Genomic DNA, 13,548 nt, shown 5'->3' with positions numbered 1-13,548 from the left:
ACTATTTTAACCTAGCAAAGGGGTTTTTGCCCTATCACCATGGATACAAAATGAGTTTCTTTTTCTTTTCTAAGGTAAGATGATAGAACCAAGGATCTCAAAGTAATTGATCTATATTTCATAGAATCTTTCCCTTTTCATGGTTATCTTTACAGCAGTCAGGAAATGATACTTAAATTACATGGTCTGGTTTGGTTCTTTTGGTCGCTACTTTGCTAAACTATAAATAATACCGCTTTATTTGAGAACTTATCTTTTAGATAAGATAGGCTATAATGGGGTGTTTTATAGCAGGCTTTTCTGATTCTTGAAAAGTACACCACCAATTTTATTCTTTATTATCTTCTAAGGACACATTTTTATTTAAATCAATAATATATTATTAACATTTGCTTGTAACAAAAATTAGATGGTAAAGTACAAAAGAGCCCCACCCTAGAATTCAGGAGAAACCTGGATTCTATACTTGGTTCTGTTACAAACTCTGTTGTTGTTCAGTCGCTCAGTCATGTCCTGCTCTTTGTGACCCCATGGACTACAGCACACCAGGCTTCCCTGTCCTTCACTCTCTCCCTGAGGTTGCTTACTCATGTCTGTTGAATCGATGATACCATCCAACTGTCTCAACCCCTGTTGCCCCCTTCCCTTCTGCCCTCAATCTTTCCCATCATCAGAGTCTTTTTCAATGACTCGGCTGTTCGTATCAGGTGGCCAAAGTATTGGAGCTTCAGTTTCAGCATCAGTCCTTCCAATGAATATTCAGGGTTGATATCCTTTAGGATTGACTGGTTTGATCTTGCTATCCAAGGAACTCTCAAGAGTCTTCTCCAGCACCACGGTTCGAAAGCATCAGTTCTTCAGCACTCACCCTTTTTATGGTCCAGCTCTCACATCAGTACATGACTACTGGAAAAACAGTAGCTTTGACTATACAGACCTTTGTTGGAAAGTGATATCTCTGCTTTTTAATACACTGTCTAGATTTAACCTAAAACAATCCTTTGTGTCTTTCTATTTCCTCCATATATAAAATATGAATCATAAAAAGGTATCTGGATTAGTTATTTGTTCCCCAAGATAGTATATATGGAAGTATCAATACAATGAAAAGTATAGTTGTAAGAAACTAATATGGCTGCCTACTAAAGAATTGAAATAACCACTATCCATATATTAAGATTCCTTTCAAAATTCTAAGTTTGACAGTTTGTTGTTCATGATGTATGAGTTCCTTGACTTGAAGACCCCAGTCACATGAGCAATCTTGTTTCTAACTCACTTTATTTTCATACACATTTCATTTATTCAAACAAGGTGAGCAGAATGCTTTGAAGTATCAGCAGCAGGTAAGCAATGTATTGGAAATGTATTGGAAACTATAAATTATATACTTAAGCTTAGTCAATGGCCTGCTGTGTGACCTGAAGCAAATCATTTGGCCCCTCTAGACTGAAGTCAGTCACTTCTAAGACTACACTAGGAACCCTGAGCTGCCCCCCAGAATTGTCAGAGAACATAATAAATGTGACTCTATGCCATTTTGAAAAATATAAAGTACTAAACAAATAGTCTGTGTATTTTTCAAATTACCCTCTTAACTTCACTTAAATGAGTTCAGGTTGTTTTGCTGTGGAATCCAGGCACTTGCTTATTTAAACATTTTCCTGATTAAGAATCATTTATCTTTTCCCTGTTTTACCTAGAGTCATTAGTGCTGCCATCAGTTCAAACGCTGCTCTGCTCTGCACTATATTAAATCATCAGCACAGGAAATAGCACTTCCTGTCTATAGCTGTGAGGAGTGGCTTGACATAAATTAGTCAAAAGGGGGAAAAAAAAACTGATTGCAGATCTATCCTACTTTCACCTTCTCAAGAAACACACACACACAAAGAAACATGAGGATAATTGCCCTTACCCCTCACCACTCACTTGCTTTATGAGATGGCAAAACCCCTACCTAAAGGTATTATCCATTGAAGTGAAGTTCTGCTAATTGTCCTCAAGGAGACCTCACATAAGAATCATGAGAAAGAACACTTCAATTAAGACTTGATCTCCAAGGTCAAACCTTGAGGTAGAGATTGATAGGAATGTGGAGAAAGTAAAAACATTATGTAATGCTGGATTCTTATGACATTATGGCTATCTTTGTTTGAATATAATATTTTATATCTACCAGAAAATAGTTTTATACATCTAGGATGATTGCTTTCCTTTGGATATTATTTTATCCACATTTTTACCGTATATGTAAAAGTATATAGAGCTTCCCTGGTGGCTGAGTGGTAAAGAATCTACATGCCAATGCAGGAAATGCAGGTTCAATCCCTGGTCTGGGAAGATCCCCTAGAGAAGGAAATGGCAACCCACTCCAATATTCTTGCCTGGAGAGCCCAGTGGAGCCTGGTGTTCTACAGTCCATGGGGTCGCAAAGAGTTGGACATGACTTAATGACTGAAAAACAAAAATGAAAGTATATAGTTTTATATATGTGTGTGTATAATATAAATTTATATGTATAATTATGTATATGTAAAAATACAAATCCCTTTAAAAAAAAATATATTCTCATGACATCTTATGGTACAGAACGTCTGATCCCTTTTTGTTCATTCCAAAAGCACCCTTTTGAGTACAAGGAACAGAAACACACTGAACACCCAGTACTGTGTCATACATATGTGTTGATTTTTTTTTTTTTTTAAACTTAAAGTGAAGAGATCTTCAAGTGAAAGAATTAATCTTAAAATCATAACAAGAAAACTAAATACTTTGACTCCTCATTCTGAATTCCATCTCCTTAACCCCGCTGTTTCTAAAAATGGTTGTGGATGAAAAAGCTAGTTGTTCCTGCAGAACCGATAAATGCCTAAAACCGGGTCCTCTATTTGTTAACTATCACTATTGAAAGCCAGGCTGTGGCCTTTCCTCTCTGAAATGGGAATGGCTACTCTGCCTTCTGAAAACGAATATGTTTCAGCCAACTTTCATAAAGTTCAGAATTTGGTGGGCAGTTTCCTTTGAAAGTTTACATTAAGTGTTCTGCCACTCAAGTCTCCATATGGAATTGTTTAAGAAGTTTAAAGCCAGCAATAAATGCCTCGCCTCAGACATACTGTAAGCCTTTGTCTATTGAAATGCAGCAGCTGTTTCATTGCTTAAACATACCAGGTAACAGCGGCACAAAGAAATAGCAAGTTTATGACAGGCGGTTTTTCCGGACAGGCTACAGGCAAAGCGACAGAGTTTTGTTTGAGACTTTAAAGAAAACACACATATAACACCGCATAGCAAGCACATCTCGATGGCCTCTTCTTCTAGCTCACACTACCAGAAGTTCTCGATTAGAGAATCAAGAAAGTGAATCCAGCTTTATTTGAAAAGTGTCAGTGGCAAAGCAGCACATAAGTTTGTGTTTGAACCCATAGGACAGCCACCTGTTGGGTACTCATGATTTTGTTCCATTTCAAATGAAGAAGTTGAGGCCCCAAGAGGCTAAGTGACTTGCCCAAGATCACACAGCTGGTGGTGGCAGGATCATGACTAAAATCCACCTCCACGTCTTCTCATTCATGGTCTGATATTCTCTCCAGTCCACCACCAGACAGTGCATATGGCAAGGTTCAGAACATTGTTAGTCTTCTCAAACCAGAGGGGTGGGCTCTGATCCCCATAGCATATACATAGGCTGTCTTCCCAGAGGGTTCATTTTACTTGAAAATTTGATTAGGGTTTGTTTGAATACGAGAAACAATGTTTTGAATCTTAACTAGTAAGTAATTTAAAACATTGTTCCTTGTAGTCAAACAAACCCAGCTAATACAAAATAGAATGTAAAGTTTTATGAAACATTTTAAGAACCAAATATGAAACCTGGAGGCATTTCACACTTGGAGCCTGTGCCCCTGGACCGCTGGAGGTCTACTTTCACTCTCCTTGGCCAGTGGCCCTTTGGTGGAAAATTAGTAACATGTGCCCTAGTTCCCCAACTTATTGTAACTTTAACGTGTATGAAGTAGAGTGTTATTTTAAATGTTCATTATTTGAAGGGAAAGAACATCTTAAATACCAAAGCACTAATTTATTTCCACCAGTCAAGAATTCTGTATCCTGCTCAAGAAACAGATCCCAACTAAGACCCAGAAGCCTCACAAGCCCCACTTTTGCTCCCCTCCACCCCCCACCATCACTCACCACCAAAGGTAACTCTCCTGCTTTACATCATAGATTAGTTCTGCCGTACTTGAACTTTGGAATTATACGGTATGTACTTTTTTCTGCCCATCTTCTTTGCTCAACCTTTGTGAGTCAAAGGATATTCCTTTTCAAAGGAAAACTTGGTTGGTCTTTACCAAAATGAAATCCTGGGAAATGGAAAGCAGTCTTAAGTAGAAATTAGAGAATTGTGAGATCCCAAGGAATCTATATATTCTAACCAAGCCCCTCTCTAAAGCTGAACACAATTAAACTTCTTAATTAAGTTTTTATAGGTATATTCATGTGAATGAAACTTATCACTGTGCCATTCTGTGGCCCCTCCTGTCTCGAAACAAAAAGGTTTTAAGGAAATGGTCTTCTAAGTAACTGAATTGTATGAAAATTCTATAAATATCTCTTCTAATTGTGAAGGCTTTAAATGGTTTTAGTAATAAAGACAAAGAAGAAAGTTAAAGATTCAAAAATACTGCAGGTTTGCTAGAGAAGGGTTAAAGTCAGAAAGAGAGGAAAACATGTGGAACGTTTTTAATGACCTCACATTCCTTTACACTGAGCAGAACGACATGGCGCAGTAATGCCTGTTTATCTAGCCTGTGGAGTTTGAACTGGAATGAGGCTTTGTGCGTGAGAATTTTTTGGTGAACCTCACAAAGATGTATAGGTTATAAGGTGTTATAATTAAAGCCGTAAAGATTCTTTCAAATCTCACATCCAAGTATAATTAGTTTAGGTCATGTTCTGTAAGGTATTTTCTCAATGCTATCATTTAAAAGGGATCCACTTGGCCTCCAATTGTGCAGAATCCTTGATTTAAATATTTGTAACATTGACATACAAACTGCTCAGAAAGTCCCTGAAGTGTCTGGAAACTCCCCAAAGTTCCCCCTACCTTTGTTCTAGTTATAGCATTACAAAGTGAGGCTAGCAGGAGGAGAAGAGTTTTAAATTTTCTTACGTGCAAAATAAATGTTAACTTCGCTCTACGTGAACTGTGTCACTTGATGCTGGCACTATTGCCCTAGCTGCCTATCTCTACATACCTAATCCCAATTTAGACCTTATACTATAAAAAGATAGCTTTTGTTGATGGAGCACTGCCTAAATGCTAGGCATCAAGCCTACCAGGCTCCTCTGTCCATGGAATTCTCCAGGCAAGAATACTTGAGCAGATAGCCATTCCCTTCTCCAGGGGATCTTCCTGACCACGGGATCGAAACCAGGTCTCTCTCATTGCAAGCAGATTCTTTACCATCTGGGCCACCAGGAAAGCCCTGGCATCATGCTAGGCAATATATATTCACTGTTTCACTGAATCCTTGCACCAACTCTTTTTTTTTTTTTTTCTTATACCAACTCTTGAGGCAGCTCCTACCTTTAACCTCATTTTGCAGATCAGGAATCTGAAACTCAAAAATGTTAAGTTTTTTGTCCAAGAACAATAAATGTTAGAGCTAGGACTCAAATTCATTTTTGGACTGTGACACGTGGCTTGTGGGATCTTAGTTCCCCAACCAGTGATCGAACCTGTACCCCTACATTGGAAGCATGGTGTCTTAACCACTGGCCCAGCAGGAAAGTCCTGTAAGACTCAAATTTTGAGCTGTCTCATTCCAAAGAATATGCCCTTAACCACTGTACTATATTGCCACTTTCTCTTATGCTAAAAATCATTCATATTATTTCAGGACATTGCTAAATCTATTGGGTAGTAGGCAGGTTTTAATGTGTAACATTTTGATGTGGAAGAGTTGATTCAAGGCAGATCTTTGATCAGAATGCCGAAGCAGGCTCTTATTATTTTATTTCGTGGTTTGTTTGACAGTTGCTTCTTAATTCAGATCTGCTTTAAATCTATTCTTGGAAGGACCTTCTTTTAAATTGTGTTTAATAGATTCTAAGTGATACTCCAGGAAGATGTAAAGCTTCAAAAGAGCTTAACCTAACTGTTGGTCAATGCCAGGAAACTTGTCTGGTTTTGAGTTTGGAGTTGCACCATCTCTCCAAGTACTTACACACCTCACAGTGGAAGATTTGTGCAAATGTGTATGACTCCTTGGGCACCTGCAAGTGTGTTTAGCAGTAAATAAATCTTCAAGGAGGAGAACAGTTCTTAAGCCAAATTTACTGTCTTTTCTCTAAACCTGACTTTCCTTGACTTCCACTCACCCAAACTTCAATGCTTCAAGGGTCTTTGTTCCTTTCTTCCTTGCCCCTCATAGCCAAACAGCACCAAGTCCAGCTGGTTTTTCCTTTATAATATCATTTATCTGTGTCCATATTTTCTATTCTACAGCAACCTTGCTAAATTAAACCCTTATCATTCCATAAATCTGCAGTGATCTTCTGACAGAATTCTTTATCTCTACTACCACTCTTGCAAATTCTTTTCCAATCACAGCCAGATTGACTTTCCTAAAACTCTCTTTTATTATTTCACTTACTTGCTTTAAAAGCCTTCCATGGCTCCCCATTGCCAAGTGGATAAAGTTCAAATACTTTTCCTTGGCTTTCAAGGCCTTCACATCTGGCCCCAAGTTACCTGGCCAAATTTACCTTCTACAGCCATCACACATAAACTTCCCCTTCCACCAGACAGTTGCCTGGATACATCTTATGTATTAGATTGCTTCTACATTTAAATCATTCCTGGTTTACAGAATATGTACAGAGAACAGTTTTTATTTATTTCACAACAGAGCTGTGATTTAGCTGAATTCTCTGATTAGTAGAATTATTCAAATGGTTTGATACCTTTAAAAAATAGTGAAGTTATGTGTTTTAGAATCTTGTCATTTCTGAGTTACAAATTTAACTACAACCCAGGAATCTTGAGCATCTGATAAGTGTTCTGTTGTCTGCTTGAATTTGTAACAATTAAATATACTCGCTTTTGGCCTTTCATAGATCTAGTGACTCTAGATAAGTGTTAACTTTCTCTTAACAGAGGCATTGAAAAATTCAAGGTGGTTTATTTTTCTAGGCTTAAGTTAAGTGACATACTTGTGTACCACACTATAATCCTGACGCTTAACTGTAAATTATCTTTTCTAGTCACTCAAAGTGAGGCAAGGGGGTCATGGAAAGAGCACTAGACAAGTCCGAAGATGTGGGGTTCAACTTAATGTTGTGTGACTTTGGGCAAGTTACTTAACTTCTCTGAGCTTCATTCAGTTCCTTCATCTGTAAAATTGGGATAATAATACATGCTTCATACATATGCAGTGAGAATTAAATCAGATACCTTGTGAAGACACATTGGATTTCATTGATTCTCACATTCACTTTTTTCCACATTTAACATTTCTGACACGAGGATGCATGTGACACTCAGTGATACCTTGGCATTCTGTCGTAGTTTAGTTGACAGTGGTTTTCCTTTCTTAGTGGCACGTAAAAGAGTGGTGTGTCTCAAAATCAGGGGTGTCTTAGACTTGATGAAATACAGTTATTGATTCTCTCTCCCGCAAGGCTATGTGACAACCCATCCTTTCCATTCTCATCCTGCCACAAAATGCCCCTCCTCAAAGACTCACATGAATTGTTCATATTTTAATTTATTTTCTTATATGAAATTTTATGTCATATAAGGTTAACTATGGAACCTTATGTCAGTCTTCATCACTGTTAAGCTCTGGAAACCAGAGAATGTATCACTTTTTTTGTAAATGAACTTGCATAATTATATATGATTCTATATTTAATACATATTCACTGGTACTAATTCCACTTTTGAGACAACATGGAAACCTGGGGTCTTAATAGTATTCCAGGGATTTTTGGTAAAAGATAGGTAAAGGGCTGAAACACCAAGGAATACATAGCTTGTGTTACTACCTAAGTTTCCCTACATCATTGTTTCCTATTGAAAATACCACCACTTACCTGCTGGCACTTTCCCTTGTCTATAAACCAAGCAGCCACAGACAACACTGCAGAAATGCTTGTACGACCAATAGGCCTTGTCCTGATGATGGCGAGGTTTGGCCCTCTTTTCAACTACCTGTTTTTCTTTAGTATCAACGGCCGTCAGACAGAGAGGAAAACTGTTACTGGCATCGGGAGGCTAATGAAGAAAGAAGAGTGAACATGCATGATGGGTCCCCTTTCCCAGAGTGAACTTTTGTGGACTTTGTCCACAGGCTCTGAACCAGTTTATCAATCAGTCACTCATTCATTTCCATTTTTCACTTTTCTGCGGTGACTCGACAGGTTAAAGATTTCATAAATTCCGAGCTCCTAGCACAGTTATATTCTTCAGAGGACCAAAATACCCTGATGGAGGAGTCTGCGGAGCAGGCTCAGCGCCGGGACGAGATGCTTCGAATGTACCAGGCCCTTAAAGAAGCCCTCGTGGTCATCGGCGACATCAACACAGCCACGACGTTCACACCCGCACCACCACCTGTGGACGACTCCTGGATCCAGCATTCCCGCAGGTAGGAAGATGGTGCCCCCAGTGCCAGAGGCCTCCCAGCTTGTCCACAGTCGTTTTCTGAATGTGCTTCCCTAAACCGATATGAAGAAGAAGTGAAATCGCTCAGTCGTGTCCGACTCTTTGCGACCCCATGGACACCAGGCTCCTCCGTCCGTGGGATTTTCTAGGCAAGAGTACTGAAATGGGTTGCCATTTCCTTCTCCAGGGAATCTTCCCAACCCAGGGATCAAACCTAGGTCTCCCGCATTGTAGACAGACGCTTTACCGTCTGAGCCACCAGGGAAGTCCAATATGAACCTAAAGCAAAAAGAGGAAAAGGATTATTTAAGTTCAGGAGGGATAGAGAGAGTCAGATAGTCTCAGCTCCTTTCAAAAACAAGCACAATATACCTGGACAATGGCATGTTATACAGCCATTAAAAAGAATAAGTACTGAAGTAAAAAGACAGTCCAGTTAATGTGAAGCTTAAAAAAAAATTTAAATTGTAGAATGTTGTATGCAAAAAAGCAATTTATGCATATATATATGTATATATATGAGAGAGAGAAGATAATATAGAATATAGATAAAAAGGATACCCAGGAAAAGATACTGGTTGTCTCCACAGAGGAAGGGGTAGGGAAGGAAACTTCCTTTCACCTTTTACCCTTTTATAATATCCGTAATGTGTATCTGAGTTAGTCAGACAATACTTTTTTAAACATAGTCAATTATAACATATTTTTAAGGATGACTTCTGATGGAAAGGAGGATGAGCAAACTGATGTCTCTCTCTGTCCCCAGGTCCCCCCCTCCAAGCCCCACCACCCAGAGGAGGCCGACGCTGAGCGCACCTCTCCCACGACCGACGTCCGGCCGGGGACCAGCACCCGCCATCCCCTCCCCGGGACCCCACTCAGGGGCGCCGCCAGTGCCATTCCGGCCGGGCCCATTACCTCCTTTCCCCAACAGCAGTGACTCGTTCGGGGCGCCTCCGCAGGTTCCGTCTCGGCCCACTAGGGCCCCTCCCAGCGTCCCGAGGTGAGTGTTCTGCACGCGGCCGAAGTAGGGGGGTCGCGGGGTGGGATGCTCGTGGGTTCTCTTCTCATAGCGTGACAGACAAAATTGATTTGGAAAAGAAAAGGGCAGAGATACTGTCCTACATGTTTGCTGTATCCCCTCCCCCAGGAGAGGAATCATAGGAAGATTGCTGAGCCCATGACTCCATTTAGAAACCAATATATGAACTACACTCTCCTTTCTCTACTGGCACAAACTAAATGAACCACAGAAACTTAGGTCCAGATGAATGATGTTTTGGCAGCTATTTGTAGAATTTGACAGAGAACTTTGAAGTGAAAGAGCCAGTGGCTGGTTTGCTGCAAGCTGTGTGCACCCTAGGTCACCAGAGCATCACAAGCTAAGGCCTAGCCTCTTCTATTACCAGAGGAATTCTATAAAACCACTGACTTCAAGGAATATTATCCATCTGCCCTCCGAACTTTGACCCTTAAACCCAATGTCACTAACTTTAATGTAGGCTGAGTAAAAATCTGGCTGATTCATCTGCAATTGTTTTTTAACACAGACATATGACTGCTGTGTGCGGTCACTGACAATAAATAGAACAATGTACATTTGAATAATACATTCTGGCATTTATAAGCAGATTTTCAGGCTTAATTGTGAAACAAAATAGCTAATAAATAACTGAAACTTGAAATCATGTATACCACATATAGTTGAAACTATAGTCTCACCTTCATACATTTACAGTCAATATATTAATTAGAGATTTTGAAAATAGAGGGAATTAGGGTTTTGTTTTTTTTTCCAACACCAGAAATTTAAAAAGGAAAGAAAATAGCCCATAGAGAAAGCTAGTTTTTTCAAAGTTCAATTCAGAGGATTAAAATATTTGTATACTCCATGAAGGAAAACCTTACTATGCTTGTACTGTCAAAAGAGAAGTGCTTTCTGCCTACCCATGAAGTCTGAACCACCTCACCCTCTGATTATAGTGCTTACATTTATTTCAATCTTCAGGGCTGTTGGGTGTAATGAAGAGAAGAAGGGTGTCCTAAACCACCAAACAAAGGGAGGTGTAGACGAATAGAAGGGAAGTGAAATCAGAAGATTTGATTTGCCACAGGTCTTGGGAAACTCAGACTGAGCCATGAGTTCCTCATCTATGAAATAAAGACTCACCAAGGTTGTTGCTCAAATCATATGAGATGGGATATTTGAAAAAGTCTCATTAACTGTAAATCACAGTGGATGTTATTGCCATCACCATTGTGGTCCCCATCAGAGAGGATATGTGTACTCTCAAACCAGTTTTTTTTTTCCTCTAACCTCAGAAAATTTGATTTATAATGTACTTGGAACTGAGCTTAATTCTAGTATTAATAATAAAAATGATAATATTTATTGAGCTCTCAATGTTTGCTTTGCGTGCGTGCGTGCTCAGTCGCTTTAGTCGTGTCTGCCTCTGGTGGCTCAGTCAGTAAAGAATATGCCTGAAATGCAGGAGGCCCAGGTTCGATCCCTGGGTTGAGAAGACCCACTGAAGAAGGAAATGGCAACCCGCTCCAGTATTCTTGCCTGGGAAATCCCATGCATGGAGGGGCCCAGTGGGTTACAGTCCGTAGGGTCACAAAAGAGTCGGACACAACTTAGTGACTAAATCACCACCACCAAAATGTATGCTAGGCGCTGTCCTGAGAGTTTTGCACGTATATTTTTGTTGAATGCTCACAACAACCCCACGAGTTAGGTGATTGTCCATTTTACAGACTAGATGCAGAGGTTAAGCTGTTTGCCCAAGGCACTCAACCAGGCCCTAACAGAGTTGGGCTTCAACACCAAGCAGTCTGACTCCAAAACTGTCTCCTAACCATAATGTCAGGATTTCTCCATCTCAGCGCTACTGACGTTTTTGTTGTGTGGGTCATGCTGTGCATTTTAGGACGTTTAGCAGCATCCTGGCCTCTACCCACCGGATGTCAGTTGCACTCACTGAGTTGTCACCACTGAAAATGTTTCCAGACATTGTCACTGGTTTGGGGGAGTTAGTCTTCCTCCCCTTGAGAACTTCTGTACTGCAGCATTCAAAAGACTGTCCCTTCCATGTAATCAAGCATAAAGGTCAGCGCTGAGCCTCACTTATAAGCAAAATTAAATTATTATTTTAGGAAACTTAAAATTGACTGGGAAAAGGTCTGCCATTGTGCCAAGAACGTATGGTGGCCATTGGGGGAGGGCTGTTAGAGTCCCACACAGGAGCCTTGAAGTCAGCTATTTTGTCTGTTTAGCTATAAGAAGGAACCAGAGCAACCTGGGGATGCCTGTCTTCAGGAATGAAAGTGCATGTCTTTGCCTGCTCGCTTGGCTGCTTCACCTCTTTGTTTCAGATAAGCTGGCTTGCTAATACCCTTCAGAGATACTGCTGAATGCTAAATTGATTTGTTAAGCCAGGTGGAGTTGCCCTTGGTATTTCTGAGCTCACTCACAGAGGGTAGCCGGCAGGAATCAGCCTCCCGAGCCTGAGCTGGAGAGGGAAACCTCCAGGTTTCAGTCGTCTGCACTCGGGAATTTATAGGACAACAGTTGTGTTACTCAAAATTTTTAGGGTATTCTCAAGTTAGAGCCAGACTTAATTTGATCTGGCCTTGCAAAGAGTCTCAAATGTAAAACAGAAATGAGAGTTCTGAGTAAAAGAGGAAAGTTGGTTGTTTTCTGCTGAGCCTTCGAGTTTCAGCGCCAGTTCTGCGCATTGGGAGGGAAATCCCTGGAGGGGCAGGGGGGTGGTCACCTGAGAGAGAGCAAGAAAGACTCTGTCAGGATCCTTATGCCTATTAAAGTTTAGCTTTAGATGGAGAATTCTGACCACATAAAGTCTGTTTTTAATAAAAGCCAGAGCGGGAATCCTACCAAATGCAAGCCAGAAATGAGGTTTAAGATTTCAAAAAAAGAAAGAGAGAGGAAAGGAAAGAGAGAAAGAGATAGAAAGAAAGAAAGAAAAAGTTAAAGGAATTCTTGTGGAAACTTCACCTTGTTCTATTTATTTATGTATTCTCTTTTCCCTCCATGACTTGCCTCCATTTTCTCTATTAAAATCTAAAAAACTTGAAATGCCATTATCCATCATCTTCAGAAAACCAACCCTTAGCTTTCCGAGAAGGAAATTTAATTTTTTTCCCCAGTCCTTTGCTTTCTTAAGGGCCCTTTCTCCCCTTTTATCTGAAACCAGAAACTCATAATATGACAAGACAGCACAAGGGGTATCCCGCCAGCTCCCTGTTGGGCTTTAATGTTACAAAGGCAAACACTGAACTTTTAGCAGCAGAGGATTCTGCCATGCACTGTGTGCCCGAGCTTAGTTTTCTTCCGGATAATTCAGAGTTTCATTAGCAGGCTATGATCTTCACTTTTAAGAGCATAGATTTATTATGACCCTATTCAGACATAATGAAAGTGCTTACAGTTGTACAGAAACCATGAGTATTCTGGGTGTTTTTTTTTTTGTTTTTTTTTTTTTTAAGTGATTATTATTTTATCTTTCCGTTTCAATGTAAAGAAAGAGGAAGGAGAGAGGCTGGTGGAGTCATTTTTGGCCCAGGTTTTCTCAGCTGCTCAAACTGTTCTGGTTTATGTGCATGGAGCCTTTCAGTGAGGGAGCTAGAAATATTGCAAACTACATGCCTGCTTTAATTAATTCCTCCTGAACTAGGGAAGCATTTCTGTCCAAAAGAGGCTCATCAACAGGGATGATTCTACCATTAGAAACTTGACTGTACATAAATCTGACTTGGGGAACATTTTCTGATGCTAGACGGTTTCGTGTGTCCCCCTCCTCTCTCACCTCCATCAGCTTCTCTGGAGGGGCTGAAACCCAGTTGGAAAACCCCAT

At 40.1% G+C, this 13,548-nt stretch overlaps 1 protein-coding gene across 17 annotated transcripts in view; it reads left to right on the top strand.

The window, feature by feature from the left end:
* The window catches only part of DNM3 (dynamin 3), a 658,236-nt gene that overhangs the window by 606,425 nt on the left and 38,263 nt on the right, over positions 1 to 13,548 (top strand). For 14 of the 17 annotated variants that reach the window (XR_015143475.1, XR_015143474.1, XR_015143472.1 and 11 more), the window contains 2 exons: positions 8,431 to 8,657; positions 9,441 to 9,677. Coding sequence is in view for 12 of the 17 variants with exons in the window: in XM_086344642.1 (XP_086200768.1) it covers positions 8,431 to 8,657; positions 9,441 to 9,677 (464 nt within the window). In the remaining 5 variants the exon portion in view is untranslated. Of the gene's footprint in view, positions 1 to 8,430; positions 8,658 to 9,440; positions 9,678 to 10,037; positions 10,441 to 10,682; positions 11,067 to 13,548 lie in introns of those variants that run through there. The other 3 variants (XM_086344637.1, XM_086344634.1, XM_086344651.1) reach the window with 2 other exon arrangements.

Source organism: Bos grunniens, chromosome 16 (assembly GCF_055505025.1).
Source record: "Bos grunniens cultivar Pamir isolate PY7600 chromosome 16, Bosgru_T2T1.0, whole genome shotgun sequence".
Lineage (NCBI taxonomy): Eukaryota > Metazoa > Chordata > Mammalia > Artiodactyla > Bovidae > Bos > Bos grunniens.
This window is presented reverse-complemented; position numbering and strand designations above follow the sequence as displayed.